The 24,159-nt window shown below is 44.6% G+C and overlaps 1 protein-coding gene across 2 annotated transcripts in view; it reads left to right on the forward strand.

Moving 5' to 3' along the window:
* AKAP13 (A-kinase anchoring protein 13) overlaps positions 1-24,159 on the forward strand; it is a 242,544-nt gene that overhangs the window by 140,544 nt on the left and 77,841 nt on the right. For both annotated transcript variants that reach the window (XM_081337518.1, XM_081337519.1), the window contains one exon: positions 23,696-23,777. In XM_081337518.1, coding sequence (XP_081193644.1) covers positions 23,696-23,777 — 82 coding nt within the window. The remainder of the gene's footprint in view (positions 1-23,695; positions 23,778-24,159) is intronic.

Below are 24,159 nucleotides of genomic sequence, written 5' to 3' on the forward strand. Positions count from 1 at the left end.
TTTTGCCCTTCTTTCCAAGGCTTTGGTGGGGGGAAGGGAGCCTATACCTGCGTTCAGAGAAAAAAGTGACAATAAAGGTTATCTTATATCAGACATGTCAAACACAAGGCCCGGGGGCCGGATCCGGCCCACAAAGTGGTTTCATGCGGCCCGCGAAGCCATCCTGGAAAGAGTGAGGGAACGGCCCCCACTGCCTTGGCCCTGGCCCAGAGACCCTCCTTCTGCCAGAGACCCTCAGATCTGTCCCACTCCTGCCCAGGCCCCCATAGGCACCCTTGATGCGAAGGATGTAGAGCTGGCCACGCCCACCCAGTAGGCCATATGCACTCTAGCCACGCCCACCCAGTAGGCCACGCCCACCCTGGCCATACCCACCCGGCCCCCTGTGAGCAACCGCAATGCTGATGCGGCCCTCAGTGAAATTGAGTTTGACACCCCTGTCTTATATTATATCCATTTATTTTTCCCTTCCCTTCCCTTCCCTTCTCTTCCTTTCCTTTCCCTTCCCTGCCCTTCCCTTCCCATCAAGGCAACCTTCACAACCATCCTGCAGAGCAGGGATCTTCAAACTTGGCCCTCTGATGACTTGTGGACTTCAGCTCCCAGAATTCCTCAGCCATCCCCTGCTATAGAGCAAGCTAAACTGAGACGTGTTTGCTTGAATCAATAGCCCAGTGCTCCTTTCAGCTCCCCATCAGCAGAATACAGATAGTCCTCAACTTACGCTTCATTTAGTGACCGTTCAAAGTTACAACAGCACTGGAAAAAAATGACTCATGACCATTTTCCCCACTTACCACCATTGCAGCATCCCTCTGGTCACGTGATCAAAATTAAGAGGCTTGGCAACTGGCATGTACTGACGACGGTTACCGTGTCCCGGTGTCGCACGATCCCCTTTTGCGACCGTCTGTCGAGCAAAGTCAACAAGGCGGGGGGGGGGGGAAGCCAGATTCCCTTAACGAGTGTGTTACCAACTTAACAACTGCAGTGATTCACTTAAGAATTGTGGCAAGAAAGGGCACAAAATGGGGCAAAGCTCACTTAACAACTATCTCGCTTCGCCCCAGAAATGGGGGTCAACTGCGGTCGTATGTCGAGGACTGCCTGTACCACTTGATGGGGAGTTGGGAGCTGCAAATCCAACACAGCTGGCGTTATTATACTAGCTCTCTGCCTAGACTATTTTCTATCGTATTTGAATCTGGCCCATCTCCTTCGCCTTTGGCCCCCAGCATCTGCCCCGTTGAAAAGGGGAGTCCCCGATCCTTGCTGGGTGAATTTGTTTTTTCTTTTTCTTTTAGCGGTACCAGATAATGTCAGTAAGAAAGGGGCAGTGATAGATGTTTCTCCTCCTCCTGATTTTAATCTGATGCCTGGCACCCCGGAGTCTCTCTGGTTTTCCAGAGTGATGATTATCTGACACGCAGGGTTGATGAATGTAGACAGCTGGGACTTGTCACTTGTCATCCAGGAAGGTTTAGTCACTACTTTCCTCTTTCAAAGCCACCCTTTCCCTCCCTAACCCCTTCCTCTCCTCCGTTGTTGGCTCCTGCAGTTTGAGTGCCCGTCCTCCCTACCTTTGGCGCTGAGACCGTGACGGTTGCTGAGAATCTGGCAGTGGGCCTATTAGATCAGGAGAAGAGCTGTCTTCAGAAACTCTTGTGGTGCTGTGTTCTTTTTCTTTTTTTTATTGAAAAGTTTTAAAATACATTTTTGAATACAAAGAAAAAAAAACCCTCCTCTCCCCCCTCTCCCCAACCCCTCCCTACCCTCCCCTCCCCCTCCCCAACTTCCCAGAGCTGAATACAGGGTATAAAAATACAAACAAACATAATCTAAAATAGGCTAACAACAATAAGACATTAAATTCTATCGCACTTTAACTCTCCATCGTCAGAATAATAATAAAATGACTACTATCTAATTATACATCATATAAATCCACTACTTATTCAGATGCTAAATGAAACTTTTTACACCCATTATTTGTTCTGGATATAATCAATCCATCTCCTCCGTGCTGTATTCTTTTTCGTTAAGATAATTTTACTAGTTGTTTTTTTTTTAAGACAAAGACGAAAACTAAGAGAAACTAATAATTAAGATGAGGCAGAGAGAAGCAGTAAAGAAAGAGAGCAGAAAGCCAAAAGTGCAGAAAAAAATAAAAGGAAAAGCAACTTTCAAAGGAATGACTTCTGGTTCTCTTTTACATCGGTTACAAGTATAAATTTAATCGGACCTCTTATTCTAAGGGTGCAACAAAACTTCCGTTTTTCCCCCTCTATCAACTTTTTTTTTTCTAATCCTCAAACCCGTATGTCATATTTTGTTTTTGTTTTTTCCTGTCTCACACAAAAAAAGTCCAAAAGGAGTTTCCAGGCAGCATTAAAGTTGACCCAGTGTCTTTTCTCTGATCAAAGCCTTGGTGGAGCAGTGGGCTGATGCCTCCTTAAGTAACACCAGCTGCCTGCAATTAGTGCAGGTTCGCATCCCACCAGGCTCAAGGTTGACTCAGCCTTCCATCCTTCCGAGGTAGGTAAAATGAGGACCCAGATTGTTGGGGGCAATAAGCTGACTTTGTAATAATGCCGCTTGGGGTGTGTGTGAAAGCCCTAACAAGCAGGCATATACATAGAATGAAGGCTATTGCTAAGCACATTGGTTTGTGCTTTAGATTGTAAGCCGCCATGAGTCTTCGGAGAAGGGCGGGATATAAATGGAATTAAAATTAAAAAAAAAAAAATTAAAGCTGTCGGTTTGACAATGTCAGCAAGCACCATCCTCTTCATTATCCATTCTCCTATTCTGGGTAATGTCCCACTTTTTGTGCATATAAAAGTCTTACTGCTCTTATCCTATATAAAAACAAACCTCCATGAGTTTTCCCCCCCAACTTTTTATCAGTCCCAAAGGAAACACCTCTGGCTTCAGCTGTATATTAATCTTTAAAATCTTCTGAATTAATTTAGGTATTTCAATCCAATTTTTTTTAGCATTTTTTTTACATGTGCACCAAGCCTTCTGATCTGTACATTATTTATTTATTTATTTTACTTTCCCAGCAAAATAGGAACAGGTCACCATTACGTGGCCAATTCTGGATCGAAAGTCCTTTTGGTAAACTGTTGGAGAACCCTAAGTTTTAATATGTTAGCAACTACTGGTATGATAGCATCAATGCCACTTTTACAAGCCAAAGGGAAGAAAAATATCAAAATTGGCTTTTTGGTGCAATCTGTAGGAACAACCTACTCCCGTTGAGAGAGAAGTAGAGGTAATGGACATCAAAATGTATCTTTTTACATTGCGGAATATAGAGGATCAGTATACGGCACACGTAAAAACTTAACCAAATCAATTGAAAGATCCAGTAGCTGCTTATGCACTTGGTCAGTTCTCACCTTGGTGTGTTAATTTTCCACATTGTGTGAAAGACACAATGCCCATGGTGATTCACCGCTGACTGCTGCCATGCATTCTATATGATCTACTTTTGGACAGTACTAGAAAGCTGTAAAGGGACGCGGTGGCTCATTGGGTTAGGACGCTGAGCTTGTCGATCAGAAGGTCGGCAGTTTGGCGGGTCGAATTCCGAGTGCCATGTAGCAGAGTGAGAGCCTCTTACTCGTCCCAGCTTCTGCCAATCTAGCAGTTCGGAAGCACGTAAAAATGCAAGTCGAAAAATAGGGACCACTACGGTGGGAAGGTAACAGCGTTCCGTGCGCCTTTGGCGTCTAGTCATGCCGGCCACATGACCACGGAGACGTCCTCAGACAAGCACTGGCTCTTCGGCTTTGAAACGGAGATGAGCACCGGCCCCTAGAGTCGGAAACGACTAGCACGCATGTGCGGGGGAACCTTTACCTTTACCTTAGAAAGCTGTAGCTGGTAGAGAAGATGGCAAGCAGATTGCTACCACGCCAAACTTAATAGTACAGAAGATCACCAGCTTTAAGGCCACCTGTGATTAATTGATTCCCAAACTGATGAAATCTGCCTAGCCAGTGAGTAAACTTAACTCAGGCTTAAGCCAGCTGACATTCCCATAAGCGACAGGTGTCATCTCCTCTCCACGCGAAGTGCTGGAGAAAGATCATTAGAAGTGCCTACTTTTGATGACCTAGCTATCTATATCTAATGTTCATGTTTGAAAGCAAAAATATTGGTTGGCATTCTTGACTTGACTCCTCAACGCATTTTATGAATCTCAGTTCGAATCAAGCTCAGAGCATTGTTTACTTGGACGGCTGTTTCAGTCCTACTTGCTGCTTCTAGGGTTCCCTTCGTGAAATGTACACAGGGTCAGGTGACAGATCTGCTCAGCAGTAACTTCCTTGTTTTGGAATACCCTTCCTCTGGAGGCCTGTTGACTCAATCCTTGCTTGCTTGCTTATTTTGAGAACTGTTGGATGCATCTTATTCCAGGGTGCCTTTGGCATAGATGCAGAATAGAGTTGGAAGGGACCTTGGAGGTCTTCCAGTCCATCCCCCTGCTCAAGCAGGAGACTGGCCTATACCATTCCAGACAAGTGGCTGCCCATTCTCTCTTCTTAAAAGCCTCCAGCGAGGGAGTACCCACAACTTCTGGAGGCAAGCCCTTCCACTGGCGAATTGTTCTCATGGTCAATGCTTTATTTATTATTTGGAGCTATATGGGTTTGCTGCTGCTGCTGTTTCTCCTTTGTCGTATTCTGCCCAGGTCTTCAGATGGTTGGGCAATTTACCAATATTGTAAGTAAACAAACCAACCCAACTCACTCATTGAATTTATGGTACTGTGTGAATTCCCCTAAGGAGTTAATTTATTAAGCAGGCTCAACATGTCCAAAGAAAACCATGGTTTTAAAGGGAGAAGTTTGCAGGACTTTTATTTGAAAAGAGCCTCTTCTGTTTACCTTTGAAGCAAACAAAGAGTGACATTGGTAATGGAGTAGAGACTCTGTTTTCAGCCAGGAAGCGGGGGGGGGGGGGGGTGGTTGTTTTTTTTTAAGAAAGTCTAAGTAGGAAATTGAAGACAGTGCTGCCATCTGCTGCTGCTTCCCTTAATATTTCTAGAAATACACATGATAGCAGAATTCAAATTTATCTGAAAATAAGACATGCCTCGTGCTCAGTAGATCTCTCATTATGCCAAAAAAGGATATTTATTTATTTTATTGGATTTATATACCGCCCTTTCCCGAAGGACTCAGGGCGGTTTACAGGGTATTTGAAACAAGGAATACAAAAGTTAAAAACGATTAAAAAAGATTAAATCAATCCCTGAACAAAAGTAAAAACCCCAATTAAAATTAAAATTCTCAGAAATGCTGTGTGATCATAGATCCCTGATTGTAGGGCTAATAAAAAATGAGTTAAGTTTAATAGTAAGCTTACTTCTAAATAATGTTTACCTTAATGCATGTTTTGCTAACCCAATTAGAACAGGGCAAAAATTAGGAAGCAACGACTTTCCGTTTGGCAGCCGTCCTGTGTCATTTGCCTTTGCCTAACGTTACTGAGGGGGCAGTTCTAGTCAACCAACATTCGCAGTCTTTTAGAGCATAGAATAACAGAATTGGAAGAGACCTTGGAGATCATCTAGTCCAATCCCCCCTGCTTGAGCGGGATACCTACACCATTTCAGACAAATGGCTGCTCAGTCTCTCCTTAAAGGCCTCTAGTGAAGGGGCGCTGAATGTGATGGGTCTTCTTGAAGTGAATCACCTTATTTAAAGGTAGCAACTTTAATGTTAAAGGTAGCAAATCCCTAAGAAAAGTTTAATCTTTAATGGCTCACAGTTTGGAGGCTGAGAAATCCTGTCGTGTCCACACATGTGCATTTACGTACCTTAAGGTCCAAGTGACATTGTCTTGGAACCATGTTCCTCAACCTGTTTCTTTCTAGCTCTGTTGGAACAATTCTAAAACTGCTCAACCAGCACGTTGCCCTATCGTATCAGGATTGTCCCAACTTATCTAGAAGACAGAAGAAATTGTGCAAGGTGGCCTTAATTTTGATTTTTTTTGAATTTTATTGAATTAATATACCGCCCTTTCCCATAGGACTCAGGGCGGTTTACAGGGTATATAAAACATCAATACAAAAATTAAGAACAATTTAAAAAGATTAAATTAAATCCCTGAAAAAATATAAAACCCCAATTAAAACCCCAAATTAAAACTCAGCCTGGGCCGGAAAGCTCGAAGAGCCAGGTCTTCAGGTCTCGACGAAATGATCGAAGGTCGGGGGCAGTCCTAAGCTCCACGGGCAGCTGGTTCCAAAGGGACCACTGAGAAGGCCCTCCCCCTGGGTGTTATCCGCCGTCATTCTTTTACCGGCGGTACTCTGAGAAGACCCTCCCTGTGGGAGCGCACTGGATGAAGGGAACTTGATGCCGGCAGCAGGTGTTCCCTCAGATATCCCGGACCCAAGCCATTTAGGGCTTTATAGGTCATCACCAGCACCTTGAATCTCACCCGGAGGGCAACCGGAAGCCAATGCAGCTCACGGAGCAGAGGTGTTACATGGGAGTAACGGGAAACCCCCATCACAACTTGCGCGGCTGCATTTTGCACCAGCTGAAGCCTCCTAGTGGTCCTCAAGGGCAGCCCCATGTAGAGAGCGTTGCAGTAGTCTAAACGGGAGGTCACGAGCGCATGAGTAACTGTGCGTAGGGCATCTCGGTCCAGGTAGGGTTGCAACTGGCGCACCAGGCGAACCTGGGCAAAAGCCCCCCTGGTCACGGCTCCTATGTGGTCTTCAAAAGTGAGCCGCGAATCCAGGAGGACGCCCAAGTTGCGAGCCCTATCTGGACCGAGCCTTAGAGTATGCAATAGATTTGTGCCCTCTGATTTATTTGTTTGTTCGTTTATTAAATACTACACTGCTGAATCTTAAAAAGTAGTAGTGGTTTAGACCAATAAATGTCCTACAAAGCAACACGTAATAGAACCAATGTACGTTAAATTACAAGCCCATAAAAACAGTCGAAAACTATGTCTGTACCAGATGCTGTGCTTATAAAATTGGTTTCTTTAAAAGGAGGCCTGGGGATGAATTTCTTAGAAAAAGTCTGAAGAAGAAAAAAAATTGGGACTAGGTGAAATTGCTTTGGGGGCTTCAGCAAGCTTCTGGGTTGTCAGTCATTTATGTCTAGTTTAATTGCTTAGATCTTTTGATGGATTTCCCCCCCCCCCAAAAAAAAAGCATCTGCCCAAAATATGCTGCTTTAAGAGAACTTGATCCTCTTAGGAAACCAGGCAATAATGTCACTATCCTCATATGGGATTCGTTATTATGTTTTCATTTAATGTTTTGGAGCACTCCTCTGGTGGTGTTTTGTATCAGTTTCAGAAACATCCACGATTGATCCTGAATAATTGGCTTCATACAGAAGTAGAGATGAGAAGCGAGTTGCCGGCCAGCTAATTAACCAGTCCTTAAATAGAAGGAATGATTTATTTATTTTTCATGGTTCACTACGGATTTTCCTCTAATTCTGGTCTAGCTTCCAAATATTTTTTATTGTAAGGTTTTCTGGTGGTGATCTGGAAAGCTTTCTTACAACGTCTTTGAAGAGCCTACTGTCTCTTTTGGCGGAATTGGAGGCAAAAATCAATGTTGGGCAGGCTAGACGCCGGTATAAGCAGTGGTGGGATTCCGCCAGTTCGCACCACTTCAACAGAACCGGTAGCTAATTTTTTTGTAGCCCAGGCCCAGAATGGACTTCCGGAAGCGGCATCCAAACAGAGAACCGGCTGTTCACCTCTGTTCTGTACCAGCCTGCTACCGGCCCTGCAGAAAAGGCAGGGACAACCCCTTTAGAAACGGCAAGAGGCTGGAATACGCCTGCCAAATTTATTCACATAAAACAGAGTAAGACAAGACACCAACCATAAAACACGAGCTAAGAAGCAGGAACAATCCAAGCGGTTGCCTTCAGCAAACCAGCCCTCCCACACATTCCCCTTAAATACAGTTCAGGGCGTGGCCTCTCTGTGCCTCCTTCCGAGGTGCCCCATTGCCTTCCTCTGTTTACTCCTGACTGACTGCCTCCTGCGTCGGGCGTCCTTGAACAGGGCCAGCTGTGGGTCATCTTCATCCACGCTGTCAGGCTCACACAGCTAGGTCTGCGTCGTGACCAGGTGAGAGGGGCCTGGCTGGGGGCTCTCATCAAGCTGTCCAATCCCCTCAGCAAGCTCTTCAACACCCCCCTCCTCCTCCTCTGAGTCGTCCGACCCAACTGCCGAACCCACAGGCTGACCCTGAATCACAACAACCTCTTTCAGTCCTACCACTGGGTATAACGTACTGAGTCTGTCTCCAATTTATACCTTCTGGGATTTTCTATTAGGAAAGATCAGGTAGGGCTCAACACTTCCAGCTTGGAAGTCACGAGCAATTTCTGCTAGTCCATGTTGGCGATTTGGGGAAAGAGCTACACTTCCTTGGCTCTGAAGAGTTTCAGAATCTGAAATGTCTCCTTTTTCTGCGTTTGAAACCAGTGTGTATCAACATGGAGTTGCTGAATTTTTGGTCGTGCTCCAAGCTCTCCAACGTGTCATTCTTCGGAGGTGTTTTAACCGTGCAAAAGATTTTAAGGATATGTTTTACAAGTGGTGTGTGATAGGGCCCGTCCATCGGGGTTCTGAACGGTCAAGAAAAGAAAGAAAGGACGTTAAAAAACAAAACAACCCCCCCCCCCCACCACCAAACCTTTAATTGAGCTGAGTTGTGTTCTGCTGGTTTGGTCTTTATTTCTACCAGGTTTCTAAAGTGCAGAATTTTTTTTAAAAAAAAATTCTGCTACTACCGCTTTAATATTTCCTCCTTGAGGAGTTTTGGACTTTAGTTTTGCCATCTGGTTGCTTCTTGCAAACGAGCAGAACTGAAAAAGGCCGATTAGTTTTGTCATCACTGATGCGCTTTGTGTAATGTAGAAGAATTTCTTTGCTTTCATCGCAGCCCCATTCCAATGATGGGGTAGGCAACCTCGGCTCTTTTATGACTCATGGACTTCAACTTCCAGAATTCCTGATGCTGACTCAGGAATTCTGGGAGTTGAAGTCCATGAGTCATAAAAGAGCCAAGGTTGCCTACCCCTGCCTTAAACCTTCTTTTTCTCTCGTTTGAAAAGGCAAACAGGTTGGCGTCTTGATCGCCTTTGTCCTTTTCCATTAGCAATGAAGCAAAGTCTTTGACTGCAAAAAATGCTGTTCGGTACTTTTACAGGCCTTTATTTTTAATTGCTCAGCTTCCATTTTAGCCTGCTCAGATTGAAAAGAATCACGTTGTTATTCTTTGGTGATTATTACTACTATTATTTTATTTCCCCCCCCCCGCCCCATTAACAGATAATACAACAGGAATTATATAGGGGAAAAAACCCCTTGGAATAAAAAATTATGAATGCATAGGCAAGAAGAGGAGAAAGGAATGAAATATTTTATGAATCGTCCAAAGTCGACCAAACTTCCAATAAGTTAGTTCTTTTTACATATCTTTAGTACTCTTTCCAGCAAATTTCTTTTCCGGGAAATTTCTGCACTGTGTTTAATCTCTTCATTTAAAGTTGTGGAGTGCTGAGGAACACACAGCCCCCGAGGAACAGAACAAACACTTATAGTCCTGTGACTTCAGGGGGAAGGAGGGAAGTACAGGTAGATAGCTTGAGCCAACCAAAATGGTACAAACCGATGCCTAACTTTCCGAGCCCTCCACTATTCTTCACCAAGCAAGATGCACTTCTAGAGACTTGGTTTCCTTCCTGATGTGTGAACCCAGAATTCCCCAGCCAAGTACTGTATGGCCATTATAGAGAATTCTTGCAATGTAAGCTGGCCAATTTACTTGGAGGCGGTCAAGATTGGGAAGGGTCGAACAAAATGACTTGAGTTAGCAAGAAGAGCAACTAAGATGATTAGAGGCCTGGAGACCAAAACAGACGAAGGACAGTTGCAGGATTGAGGTATAGCAGTCTAGAAAAAGGAAGGACTAGGGGGTGACATGATTCAAGTATAGGAGGGGCTGCCGTAAAGAAGGGGGAGTCAACTTATTTTCCAAAGCACCAGAGAGCAAGACGAGAAACGATAGATGGAATCTAATCAAGGAGAGGAGCAACCTAGAATTTAAGGAGCAACTTCCTAACAGTGAGAACAATTAACCAGGGGAGTGATTTGCCTTTGAGAAGTTTTGTGTGCTTCATCACTGGAGGTTTTTAAGAAGAGACTGGACAGCCACTTGTCTGAAATGGATTAGGGTCGCCTGTTTGAGCAGGGGGTTGGACTAGATGACCTCCAAGGTCCCTTCCAGCTCCATTCTGAATGAAAGATCTCCACTCTCCTTCGTTCTGTGAATGAATAGTGTCTGCCACTAGATGGCATCTAGATTGCATCGGTAGCCATATTGTTCTTAACAGAGAAGTCTGCCTCTGAACACTAACTTTATGGAGAAGTGGAAACCGTGAAGAGACGGGAATTGTATTGATTATGGCTCTGTCTACTAGCTATTGCCTAGGCCAGCTTTTACCAGCCTCCTGTTCCCCATCTGTGAGATTGGAATGCCCACCAGCACAACAGTTTCATTTAGCATTTGTATAAGTTTTGATGTGACATTAGTATTGCTTGTAGTCATTTTACATGAGCTAGAGTGCGATAGACTTAATAGTTTATTGTTGTTAACATATGGTTGTTTATGATTGTTTTTATCTTTATACCTTGTATTTAGCTCTGGGAAGTCGGGGAGGGGGGAGGGGGGAAGGGGTGGGGGGAGGGTTAGGGAGGGTTAGGAAGGGTTGGGTGGAGGGAGGGGGGAAAGGATTGTTAAAGATAAAATGTATTGTAAAACTTTTCAATAAAAAAAAGACATGCTTATCCATAGTTCACTCAGCTCTGGCTTACTAAAAAAATAGATAATCTAATTTTCCAACAGGTAACAAATACTTCACCGTAGATGATTTGCTTGGGTTGGGTAAATGCAACAGACTAGATTAAAATGAGATTAACTACAAGTAATCTTTGATTTACAACTGTTCGTTTAGTGACTGTTCAAAATTACGGCAGCACTGAAAAAAGTGACTTATGGCTATTTTTCACATTTACGACCATTGTGGTCACCTGATCAAAATTCAGATGCTTGGCAACTGGCATGTACTTACGACAGTTGCAATGTCCCGGGGTCACCTTTTGCCGCCTTCTGACAAGCAAAGTCAGTGGGGAAGCCAGATTGACTTGACAACCGCGTTACTAACTTATCAGCTACAGTGATCCACTTAACAACTGTGGCAATAAAGTTTGCACAATGGGGCAAAGCTCCCTTAAGACATGTCTCACTTAGCAACAGAAATGCTTGACTCAGTGGCGGCCACGTGTCAAGGACCAACTTGTAGTTTGCAGCCTGGTGTGCCACGTACAAAATCACAGTGAGATGATCCTGCAGTGATGCTTTAACGTCGCTATGAGTTCCGTGCGTTTGCTTGCCCCAGTGGCTGATGCAGATCCCCCCTATTGGCCCAACGGAAGGAAATCCTTCTTTCAAATTTGCAATGAAATTGCAAAGGCCAGAGAGAGACAGCTAGGTTCACACAACAGGTTATGCAAAATGTGGTGGTCTTCATTGTATCATTGTGTGTTGTGTTTGCTCCGGTGGTTGTGGCCTAGTCAATAAACCATGACTTGATCATGGGACCTTGTTTACTTAAAAAAAAAAAAAGGATTCTAACTTTGGGCCAGCGGTGGAGTGGGGGGATAATAGCTCCGAGCATATCTCCTGATTTCAAATTTCATTATGACTGAAAAGCTCAGCCAGTTTCAAACTGCCCTGCCTTTCTTCATGAATCTGTTCGCTGTCTTGAGCTGCACAACTCAAGCCATGAAAGTGCCACAGTATTTCTCCAGATTGCATCATTTTTCAGGCTTTCATAACAATGTGGCTAGCCTAATATGAAACAGATATCAAAGGGGCGCTCTGTTTTCTGCGCGACTTATGATTTCCTTGTCGTTAAAAAGGTCAACGAGTGGAAGGAGAAGCCCGGAAAAAGAGGGCTGAGATGGAACAGCTACGGCACAGTTTGGCTGGAAAAAATAAGGGGGGGGGGGGAGGGCGCCTTGTTTTAAAAAATCTGCCGCCCCAGACTTTGGTTTGGAAATGAATAGCTGGTTCACATCACCAAAAGCTCTGGAAAGCGCACAGCTCTTCCAGATGTTTTTAATAAGGCAGCTTGGAAGCATCTCTTCAGCAGGCGATGTTCATGTCGTTCTTTGGAGTCTTCATATCACCAGGTTTCTCTGGAAAAAAAACCAACAAAGAAAAAAAAAACACCCCAAAACTTCAATCTTCCATCAAGTGTCCTCCAACAATTTTGAGTCTTCTCAAAATAATACTGTGGTTTCTTCACTTCTTCACATGTGGTTAAACAAATCATGGCTTGGTGTAATGGAGCAAGCTCCCGGAAATGGGCACAAATTGATAAAGTAGGGCTTTTTCAAAAGAGATGCAAAATGTTTGTCTTGACGTTGCATCTCTTTTAATACCGATGGGGTTAGCTAGTTTGGGTAACGGAACATCTGTACGAAAACAACCAAGCTCAGAGAGCATCAAGGACCCCTCATTTCAGTCCTGAGCTACAAATACTCTTCTTTATAGCTCTTGTCTTGACTCTTCACGTCTCCTAGAGTTGAACAGAAGATTGAAAGCTCTTAATCTTTGGATGATAAGCAAACTTATTGCCTGAATGTGTTTTTATGACACACCAAACTTTTTCTTATCTGCCAGGAATTTTGTTATGCCCAGATTGGTAATAGCTTGGTTTGAGAAATTTACACACTTTTTTTTTTGATGGTAGCTCTTACAGTCATGGCAACCCTGTGAGTTTAAAATAGTGGAGGGGGGGGGAATGTTCCAAGCTACACAAGGTCTGAGCCCTATCTTCCTTGCCCCAGGGTTGCAAAAGAATTGGTCTGAAACTGGAGAAAGGCAGCCTAAGTGTGATGGATTAGAGACTCCGTACAAAACTTAAGAAAAGCAGACCAGATCGAATTGTGAGTGTAACCAATTTGGCTATTTCTCACCACAACTGTTTACAGGCTGAGAAAATTGCGGCCTGCCTAGAACAAGCTGAGCAGGCAGCTGTGGCTGGGGAGGAAGTTTAGCTGAACCCCTGAAAAAAAAATGGGAGCAAGTACAGAACTCAACCAAGAACGTTCTGATTTAAATGCATACCTCGCCGGGTCCCTCGGTTTGAGTGTTTAGGCACGGTAGGAGAACTGAGGTGGAATTTGTTGAGATGGTTTGGAAACTTGGGTTCCTTGGAATTTGGCATATCCCACTGTGGGCAAAACCTCAGACCATTCTGATGGAAAAGGTCTTGATGCATATTCAGTACAGCTCGTAGCTTCTGAGAAAACATACATTGTATGTATGCCATGTTCGGAAGTGCAATGCTTTTGCAGTCGCCTCCTGAGAAGCACACCGTAGTGCAGTCACCTCTAGATCTCCAGGAGTTTGGGTTGTAGTCAATGGGAGGATTTAGTAGGCTTCCTATAGCAATAGCACTTAGACTTATATACCGCTTCACAGTGCTTTACAGCACTCTCTGGGCGGTTTACAAAGTCTGCATCTTGCCCCCAACAATCTGGGTCCTCATTTTGCTGACCTGCGAAAGATGGAAGACTTGAGTCAACCTTGAGCTGCTTAGGATCGAACTCCAGGCTGTGGGCAGAGTTTGCCTGCAATACTGCATTCTAACCACTATGCCACTAGGGCTTCCTATTGACTATGAAAGCTGTGTTGGTCAGTTCAATGGCACTTCAGCACAGATTGTTGCTTTATACCAGTGGTGGCGAAGCTATGGCACACGTGCCAGTGGCGGCACGCAGAGCCCTCACTGTGGGCACTCGGTGTCTGAAAGGTTCGCCATCACTGCTTTATACTAGGTCAACTTATTGATTCGTTAACCCCAGCAAAGGTTCTTCAGGATTTCAATTAAGGTCTTTCCCTGGCTTTGAGAGATAGAATTGAATTAGGCTGTGATAGCAGAATTTTTAAGCCTGTCCATGTCTTCCCTTCCATCTTTCTTTACCCAAGGGAAAAGGGGGAAGAAGTGGGTGGGCTAGTTTCAGTCTCTTTGTAATCCTCCCACATCCTTTTTTGTAACACATGCTTCTTGGTATTTCCTAATCTGGTGCTTCCCTGACAGCTTCTGAATTCTTTCTCCAAGGTTATCTCCCTGGCTTGCTGTAGCCAGTTTAATACTTAGATGGGTGACCAGTATGACATCTTAAGACTGTAGGCTAGGCAGAGCTAAAAAAAAAGAAAAAAGTCCAGAATAATGCAATGAGAAACCACTTCCACAAATCACCCCCAAACTGTGCAAATGCAACGATAGTTTCTTTCAGAGGAGACTTTTTATAACATGAATCCAATGATTGGAAAACCATGATTTATGGCTTGGCTTTGCGAGTGAACCAGGCTCCTTTGGGTTCTACAAACTGTGGTTTAAAGAAGCACACTATGGTAAGGTGTGCAGTCATTGAGGAAAGTTTTGTCAATTTGAGCACTCCAGATTACATTTCAGCGCTAAGATGTGAAGTCCTAGTAGTGTTCTAGCAAGATCCCACGTAGTAAGCTTTCTGGTAGGTCCAGCCCTTACAGACCAAATTATTCAGCTCCGAATAATAATTATTCAGCTCAATTATCCAGCTTTGTTTTTGGTGCCTGCCTAGAGCAGGGCTTTTCAACCAGTGGTACGGGTACCACCTGTGGTACATTGGCATCTGGCAGGTGGTACGCGACCATCCTAGAAAAGTGTAGCGGAGGAGGGGAATGAGCTAAACTGGTGGCAGCACCGCACAAGCCTGAGTGAGAGACGGCTGGAGCTGCAGGGTTGTCAGAGCTTAGCAGAAGCGCCAGGACCAGTGCTTCTTCGGGGTTGTCAGGGCTCAGTGGAAGTGCCAGGATCAGCGCCAGGCTCCAGCTGGAGCTTGGCACTGATCCTGCCGCTTCTGAGCCCAGAAGAAGCGCTGATCAGCTGGAATGTTGCAGCATCTCCAGGGTCTTGTGATTTACATTCAGATGCTTGGCAACTGATTCATATTTATGACTGTCACAGTGTCCCAGGGTCATGGGAAGTGACCAAAACCTGCTGCAACCACCCAGCAGAGGGGGGAAAATAAAAACCAAACACCCGTCCCCTCCCCACCCCCACTGCCAATCCTCAACAGAAATGCTCACAACAATGAAAACCTCAGACAGGAGGAAGAGCACCGCCGGGCGGACAGGCAGGTGTCTTGCTTGGCTGTGGCTTGGGGGGGCACTTTTTTCAGTGCCATTGTAACTTTGAACAGTCACTAAGCGAACTGTTGTAAGTCGAGGACTACCTGTACTTCATCTCTTTTTTTTTTTTTGGTCATCAAGTTTTTGACACCTTGCTAGGCGACTGGTGGTACTCGGATGTTGCCATATCCTAAAAGTGGTACAATGGGTGAAAAGGTTGAAAAGCCCTGAGAGCATCTGTTTTTTACAGCACTTATAAACCATAACTAGCACATCATGTTCTCTCTGCATCTAATATGTCTAATGCTGCATACTGCTCCTCTAAGAGTCTCTGTCTCTCTCCCTCTCTCCCTCTCTGTGTGTGCGTGTGTATGCTCGAATTAGTCCAGTGTAACTTAGATATTTATCTTGTCATAAGGTTTTAAGGGGCTTGCAGTTCATGTAGAAAATGTTGACATGTTTCCTCCACGTCATGGTGCATTTGAACCTTTGCAAGGTATTTTTTTATCATGATGGAAGGCACTCCAGCCATAGTTTACCCCCTATTGAAATCACATTATGGAACATCTGCCTGTTTCCTTTCCCTCTTAATCAAACTCCACCATCTTTTCCACCGTAAGAATACTAGAAATGCTCAGGGAATGGATGAGGCCAAAGATCTATTGCTTCTGGCTTTGTCTTCTTCCTACAGTGGCTGATCAGATGCACAGAGGTAGGACAGAAAGGCATCTGCCAATCACATTCCTTGGCACCCCGACACTATTAATATATAACGGTCCTGACAACTAGCCAACCCAGCAAGAATTCCTTACACAAGTCTTCTCAATTGTCACACTCAGACACTCCCTCCCCGCCCCATTCCAAACTTTCTTCAGGTCTCTGGCCTGGGAGATGCTATGGAGATGTGTATGGCAACTGGGCAGATGTTACGGAGAAGCACAAGGCAAGGAAAAGAGTGGGAAAAGGGACATTTTTCAATGATAAGAGAGTCTTAATGGAGTACATCTAATTGCTTTCTCTAGGACTCACTGGCTACCCTTGTACATAAGGAGAAAAATGTGTGACTTGTACTACCTGGATCCCCTTACCTGGATGTTTGTGGCCCCCACTTCCCCACTGCACCTTTTGTCCTTTATTCTCATATGGCACCAATCGCCGAAGGGAGATTGAAGTATTTGTTAGGCTGCTCAGGGTCAGATAGGAGAGACAGGATAGGTCTTCTCTCCTGTAACTCGCTATGGCCATCTCATCCCCCACCTGTGCAGGTCGAGGTTTTTCTGAGCTACCCCTCTGAGCTTCGCATATGTTGCGCACACGGGGAAGACAGAAGGGGTTGTGGGTCAATAGCAGAGGGGAAGGCAGTCCGAGGGGGTCTTGGGTTCTTCACTGTTTGGGGGACCCTGGTGAGTGTATCTGGCAGAAACGGGTACTGCCAGTTGCAGTGGTGGAGGCAATTGTCCTCCGGCCCCTGCGATCAAATCGGGCAGTTCTTTGGGACATTAAAGCAATAGATGGGGTGAGAGTAGCAGGATAGCAAGAAGCCCCCGGAAATAGAAACGAATCCTTGGCAGTGACCTAAAGATGCTTTGTGCAGTCTTGTAAAATTACTGATTTTGCAGCGTTTGAGGAAGTGCATGATTGGCAGTTTAGGTCCGGTCTCAGAAATGCCTGTTGGAACTTTTCACGGAGGAATGGAAACAGGTTCTGAGTTGCCCAAAATTGCGGTCTGCGAGTCACCTCTCTTGTTCTGTCTTTACCTTTGGGAAGAAGAAACAGTGAGTCCTAGAACCTTTGCTGTAAGGTTGCTGTTCTATAACTTAACAGAGTCAAAAGGGACGCCGTGTCCCTATTTTATCACAGCATTCCCCGAAGCTTGTTTTTCCTGCGGGGGTGAGGTTGTTTTTTTTTGCATCTTTAACCAAGAATCAGGGTTAAAGCAAAATGGGTGGTGGGGGTGGTGGGGGTGGAGAAGAGGAACTACAGGAAGATTTCATCTGTTCAGAGAGCAGCAGCCTGGGCTGAAATGGAGGCTGAAAAAGACTCGAATGATCTTGAAAACAGGAAACTGTGTGGCAGTGTTTTTCTCCAGTCTCGGGTCGATGTGAATAAGCCATTGAGAAGCAGAGGCAGTGAGCGCTTTGGCCAAAGCGAAGGTAAAGATGGGAAGGGGAGGGGGCTGGTCTTCCAAAAAAAAAACAACAACCCCAAAACCCACCCTTTTGGCATAGGACAAAAAAAGAGAAATCACTTTCCCCCCTCTTTTTTACAAGTCAATCGAGCATTTTGTTGGGTCCCCCCCCCTGCTCAAAGCAGAATGAGTCCTGAGTATGTCCTCCCCCCCGCCCCCCTTGTTCCTGTCTGTGTTTTGAGAAGCTCTGAGCCAGAGGACTGTCTTGGATTTCAGACAGCTCTGGGCCCGAATCCTTGCATTGACAATATTCGAGATTCAGAAATGTGGTCCTTCCCAGGATCAGCGCAAGAGTCATCTACCCCCTTTGGAGAGCTGCACTTTTCCTGTGCGGTTGGTTGGAAGAGAAATGAATGGGGGGGGGGCGTAGGAGGAGAAGCTGGCCCTGCCCTCCTCCCACCTCTCTCCAAACAGATGAATCATATTCCCACAATTGCAATTAAATTTTCAGCTCTCACCGAATTCTGGGGCAGTGAGCAAAAACAGTGACGTCCGAACTTGGGTCAGGAGGGAGTGTCTGTCTCCTTCTGCCTGTTGCTGTCATTAAGCTTTTCTTCAAAACCGATCCGAAGACCCAACTTGGGAGGCTGGGTGAAAAGACGACCAGAAGAAGCTTAGAAACCCTATCGGGGCAGCTGTTTGTTGTTATTTTTAAAATATTATTGTTATTATTATTTTGTTTGTTTGTTTCCTTTTACTGGATGGTCTTCCCTTCCGCCTCATCCTTCAGCAGCAGCATTTTCTTTTTGACTTGAGTTGCCACCCTTCGGTTGGAATTAGAACTTGTGAGCAGAGCCTTTTTGCCCTTGTCTTCTTTTCCTTCTTGGTCCGTTTGAAACATCTGGCTTTGGCTGTCTCTGCCCCGGCTTCTCTTTTTTTCTGGACGCAAAGTCTCTTCTGCGCTTTAAAAAAAAAAAAGGAGACTTGACCAGGTTCAGTAAGGAGAAGTTTCAAAGAAGACTCGTTGTTCTGTTTTGGTTTTTTTAAAAAAATAAATATCTTTTTGCACGGCTAACCGTCTCCTCCTGGCTCTCCATCCTGCGTGTGCCGTTCTTCCTTTCCATACAAGTCACTCTGTTCCAAGAAGACTTTTTAACCAGCCAGCTTTGTGGGGCTGCTGGGCTGTGTTCTCCGAAGCGAGCTGGCTGGACTCTGCGATTCAGAGAAGGTCCACCCCAACGCACAAGGACCCTCGGCCAAGACACCCTGGAGAGGCTTCTGGACTGCTTGACCCTCTGTAGGGAGTGAATGGTTGACTTGGCTCTTCTCTACTTTTTCTTTTCTTGGACAAAATGTACGAGCGGCACAAGAGACGGTACAGCCTGTGTGAGATTTCCAAAGAAGAGAGGTCTGTAGAGGTGGTTCTGCTGAAGGTATGGCATAGCTTGTGTCTCTGGCCGAGGTGCCTCTCCACGTGTCTCCCTCCTTCAGGGTGGTCAGGGTCAGATCCTGGGGAGTCTCTCCCCTTTATTCCTTTTTCTTGTGAAAGGGAGTCTTTGATTCTCATCAGGAATTGGTCTCTTTCCAAGGACAGGATTTGAAATAGAAAGTAGTAGCAGAGTAATATCTGAGAAGAAGACTACCTATGCTTAGTTAGAGGTAGGTTTTTTGTTGATACCCAAGGATTTCTGTGCAGGATTTTCAGTAGACAAAGAGAAAGCATTTGCTAGATTTGTATGTAAATTACTTGGATGTCTCTAAAATAACTTTTAATTTTTTAAATATATATATATTTATATATATATATTGAAAGGGTTAGTAGTCCTATGCATAGGAGGTCTGGTACAAAAACGCTTACAATGATGATGATAAATGCCATAAGTTCTGGCTGTACATATATTACGCTTTGCGCATTCTTCTTATAAGTTGGCCTTGTTTTCTCATGCTAGCTAAGTTTGCGGTTGGTTTCGGCTAATGTTTTAATCAGAAAGTTGCTTAGCCATATTTATATTTTGTGTACTATGCATTCTATTTCAGATTTTTCTTTTTTCCCCCCAAGAATGTATTAGGGTGGAATCTCAGCTCTGCCCTTGCAACAGCTAGACCAAGAAGAAATGCCTTTCTTACATTACTCACCTCAATTTGTGTCATGGAAACCCAAAATAGGGCATCTTTTGCTTTATGTTGGCCTTCCGTTGTTATCTCCCACTGAATCCATCACCATTGAGTTTCATGGTAAAGAGCAAGGCTAAATCCATCTTTGATTTTTCTCCCCCCTTTTATTTTTTGCATATCCAGTTTTGCAACTTCCTATGAATATCTATCTTCCCCCACAAATAAAACATCTTGGAATTTTAATACAGATGTCCTATTTTAATAACACACCCACTGTCTCCTCTCTCACCTACTTTTGAAGTTGCATTCCCTATTCCATTCTTCTGAAACCCTAAATCAAGACTCAGTAACCCATGCTGCTCAGCCAAATGAAAATCAACTGGTGGTTTGCTAAGTTCAATGTGATTGCCTTAATTACCTTGGCAAGTCCATATTCTTTCAGGCCTTTGAGTCCGATTTTATATATATGCTCTCTTTCCTGGTCCCAAAGTTTTCAATCAGTGTGTTTTTGTTTGATTTCCCCCCCCCCCCTGCTCATTGAAATCTGGAGTTAGTTGTGCCTTTAAATAGGGTGTGGAGGCGGTACCTTTTTTGGCTAACGGTCCCTGGCATTTTTCCACTCTCCCCCTTTCCCGACGCGGACGCTTTCCAAGCTAAAATTAGTATCTGCTCCACCAAACAGTAAGGTGGCAATCTGAGCATGTTTTGTCACTCTTAAGAGCTTTACTTTCCTGGCAGAGAGAGCGGCAGTTGAAAGAAAGCAGCCAATGGAATGGCTCAAACAGTCTGGCTTGGACGTATTAATTCAGAGACATGGGGAACCGTTCCACAATCTAAAATGGAGGCTGGGAGGGGAGAGGTCATACATAGTTTCCTAGATCTTTTTGAACTAGTATAGCAAGTTTTTAATGGAATTTAATGAAAGGAAGCAACGCAGACCCCAAGGATTGGTTCATCCATTGCATTATATGTAGAAGATAGAAGATAGAATTGTACAGCTGGAAGGGATCTTGGAGGTCCTCCAGTCCAACCTCCCTTCTCAAGGCAGGAGACTTTATATCATTCCGGTCAATTGATTGTTGGGGACCCCTGTCCTAAGTCATGGATCCTAACTCCATTTTGCCCTTTTGCTGTTCTGGTTTGCCCACGGGAACCCTTTTGGCTGGGAAGTTCTTGGTTCATAAATTCTGCCTTAGGAAGGTCAGAGAGCTGAGGTCGCTTTTCTCTCACTTACGTCCTCTGATGCCCAACTACGACTGTGTTCTTATTTGAATGCTGCAACTAGGCATCACCGACTCAATGCCTTCCAGAGGTTTTATATCCCCCTTCCACGAAGTCTAGCCAATATGGTCGTGGCAAAGCAATTCTGACAGCGTGCCTGCAACGCAGAAGTGGTTAGTTCACAAAAGTGGCCTTAAAAGTATCTTATAAAGAACAGTTGCAGGAGTTGGATATGTCTAGTTTAGTGAAAAGAAGGACTAGGGTGTGACATGACATCAGTGTTCCCATATCTAAGGGGCTACCACAAAGAAGAGAGGGTCAACCTATTCTCCAAGGCACCTGAAAGCAGGAGAAGAAGCAACGGATGGAAGCTAATCAAGCAGAGAACTAATCTAGAACTAAGGAGAAATTTCCTAATGTTGAGAATAATTAACCAGTGGAACAGCTTGCCTTCAGAAGTTGTGGGTGCTCCATCACTGGAGGCTTTTAAGAAGAGACTGGACAGCCATTTGTCTGAAATGGTATAGGGTCTCCTGCCTGAGGAGGGGGTTGGACTAGCAGACCTCCAAGGTCCTTTCCAAACTCTGCTATTCTGTTATTCACTCTTCTGGTCTGCTTTAACTGCTGAATGATGGAGGAAACCTGGATGCTGAAGCAAGATGTGTGCATACAGTAATACTGGATGGGGAAATGATTTTTTTTCATTTCCCCCTATTTATTTCCCTATTACACAGGTCCGCAACCCGCGGCTCCGGAGCCACATGCGGCTCTTTCAGCCGTCTCCTGCGGCTCCCAGTCCTCTGCCATGTGCAGTCCCCCCCCCAAAAAAAAAGTGGGACTAAAAAAGTTCAACCAATCAATTCAAATATGCAGGGTAGGTGCATATCTCGCCTTGTCTCCACTCTTCAGTCAAACCCTGTTCTGCGCATGCGCGCATGTACGCGCATGTGCACACATTTTTTGCGGCTCCCAGTTTTTCCTTTTGTGAGGGAACCGGTTCCGAGTGGCTCTTTCACTGTTTCAGGTTGCTGACCCTTGCCCTATTAGGATCTCTTCATATGGGACCTGTAACTGCCACTATCCTGATTGTGTACTGCCCCTTCATATGTTGCATTAAATCATAATGCAGTTTAGTGCAATACATGAAGCCAGCTGTTAGGGTTTGCCAAACCACGGTTCATGGCTTGGCGTTGTGTTTGAATGCAGCCATTGCGGTTGGTTTAAAGCTTGCCCAGGTTAAATTAAGCAGGTTTAGCAGATTGTATTGAGTACAGCCCGTAGGTTCGTCACCAGGTTGATGAAGCATGCTGTGCTGGAAGTCAAACACTGGGAATTGCGGGACAGAGTGCAATGCAGATACAGCTTTTGACAAACAGGAAAAAAAAGCATCTCCTTTGCACGCTGGAAGCTAAATTAAAACGTGATTAAAGGAAATGTGGACCCCAGGGTTTAAAAAGGAAACAAAAGTTAAAAATAACCTGTTTCTCGCTCCCCTCCCATTTTGGTGAAATTACTTGCTATAACTGTATTCGGAAGTTTGAATCCCGCAAAGGACTTGATTCTTGGCAGAGTTGTCGAAGGAAGGTGTGGTCTGAGGTGACCCGGGATAGGCTGGAGCAGAGTGCTCAAGCAGTGGCTGGACAAAAGGGACTCTTTCGCAACCCCCCCCACCCCACCCCTTTGCAGGTTAAACAACAGCAGATGATAGCACAGTCTTCAGGGTCCTGCATTCCAAACAAGTGGAGCTGCATTTGGCCTTTGAGAAGCTCTGCCTTCTCCAGAGGTTGGTGCTATGTTATGATTTGCAGTGTGACATGGAGGGGAGGAACTGGAAGGGATCCATATACATGGTTTGATTTTGTACCATCAAGTCATTGTAGAGTCTTAGTGACCACATAGATAGACGTGCTCTGTAATGATATGTCCCTAAGCTGGTCTTTCAGGTCTCTCAATAGTGTATTCATCATCAGTGCAACTCCATCCATCCATCCTTCAGCGTTCCCTCTGTTCCTCCCTCCCTGCCCCATGCCTCCTTCTTTCCTCTCCTTCCCTTTCTTCTCCTCCCCTCCCTCTCCCCATTGTGTTCATCCTTCCTTCCTTCCTTCCTTCCTTCCTTCCTTCCTTCCTTCCTTCCTTCCTTCCTTCCTTCCTTCCTTCCTTCCTTCCTTCCTTCCTTCCGCAAACATTAGGTCTCTATGTAATATGTGAAGGGGAATTGTATTGACTCTGCTTTAAATTCAGCATAAAGGAAATGAAATAAAAATTACTGTTTGTCCTGAGCTTCCTCATTACTTTTTGGAGCGCAAGATTAATATGCCATATAATAATAATAATAATAATAATAATAATAATAATAATAATAATAATAATAATAATAATAGTAGTAGTAGTAGTAGTTAGTAGTAGTAGTAGTAGTAGTAGTAGTAGTAGTAGTAGTAATAAAAACAAAAACAAAACCCAATTCTGTTTACTTGATTCATTTGAGGAGTCTGTGGAGTCTGGTCAGGTCAAAATAAGGGTTCATTAATTTTATTAATTAAATTTATATGGCCACCCACCTCACAGTAAGTTGAAAACAGTCCAACAAAACAGCAAAATAAATAAAAACATGACTAAAACCATGTGGCCGGCATGACTAGATGCCAGAGGCGCACGGAACGCTGTTACCTTCCCACCGGAGTGGTCCCTATTTTTCTACTTGCATTTTTACGAGCTTTCGAACTGCTAGGTTGGCAGAAGCTGGGACGAGTAACAGGCGCTCACTCTGCTACGCGGCACTCGGGATTCGACCCGCCAAACTGCCGACCTTCTGATCGACAAGCTCAGCGTCCTAACTCACTGAGCCACTGCGTCCCTTAATAATTATTACAAGAGCATTAAAAACAACAAAAGCAGAACTAAAACAGAAAAAAGAGAATACGGGGGCTGCATCAAAAGATAACCATTAATTTGTCACCTCTCTCCTTTTGCTTTAGATCAACCGTGGAAACTGGTGTCCTGTTGAACCTTCTCCAGATTCTTTACTGTTGGAGCAGAAGCATCCTTGCAACTCTGCAGGTAAGAGAAACAGGTTTTCTTTGACAGATGGAAATAGAGGAGTGCTGTGTTGTTCCTGAACCTTAGTTTGGGGGAGCTGCACAATGTGGATCTTTTTGGCTGGCTGCAGTAGACTCAGTTACCAAGCACTGTCCAGTGCAGGATGTCAAAAAACAACAGTGTTGTGTTTGAGGAACGCAGGTAGACCACATCTGAGTTGGGTTGAAGGAGCTTTTGGATAGACTTCTTGAAGAGCACAATCCAGGTTCTCCAATAAAAATGGACTCCCAAACCCCCAAACTCATATCCATCCTGTGACATTGCGCCATGTCTTATCAGTATCAAGTAGGGGGAAGCTGAGTTATAAAATGCTGCCACTGAAATATGGTTGTGCCAATTAGAA

The sequence above is a fragment of the Vipera berus genome, assembly GCF_964194415.1.
Source record: "Vipera berus genome assembly, chromosome: 12".
Lineage (NCBI taxonomy): Eukaryota > Metazoa > Chordata > Lepidosauria > Squamata > Viperidae > Vipera > Vipera berus.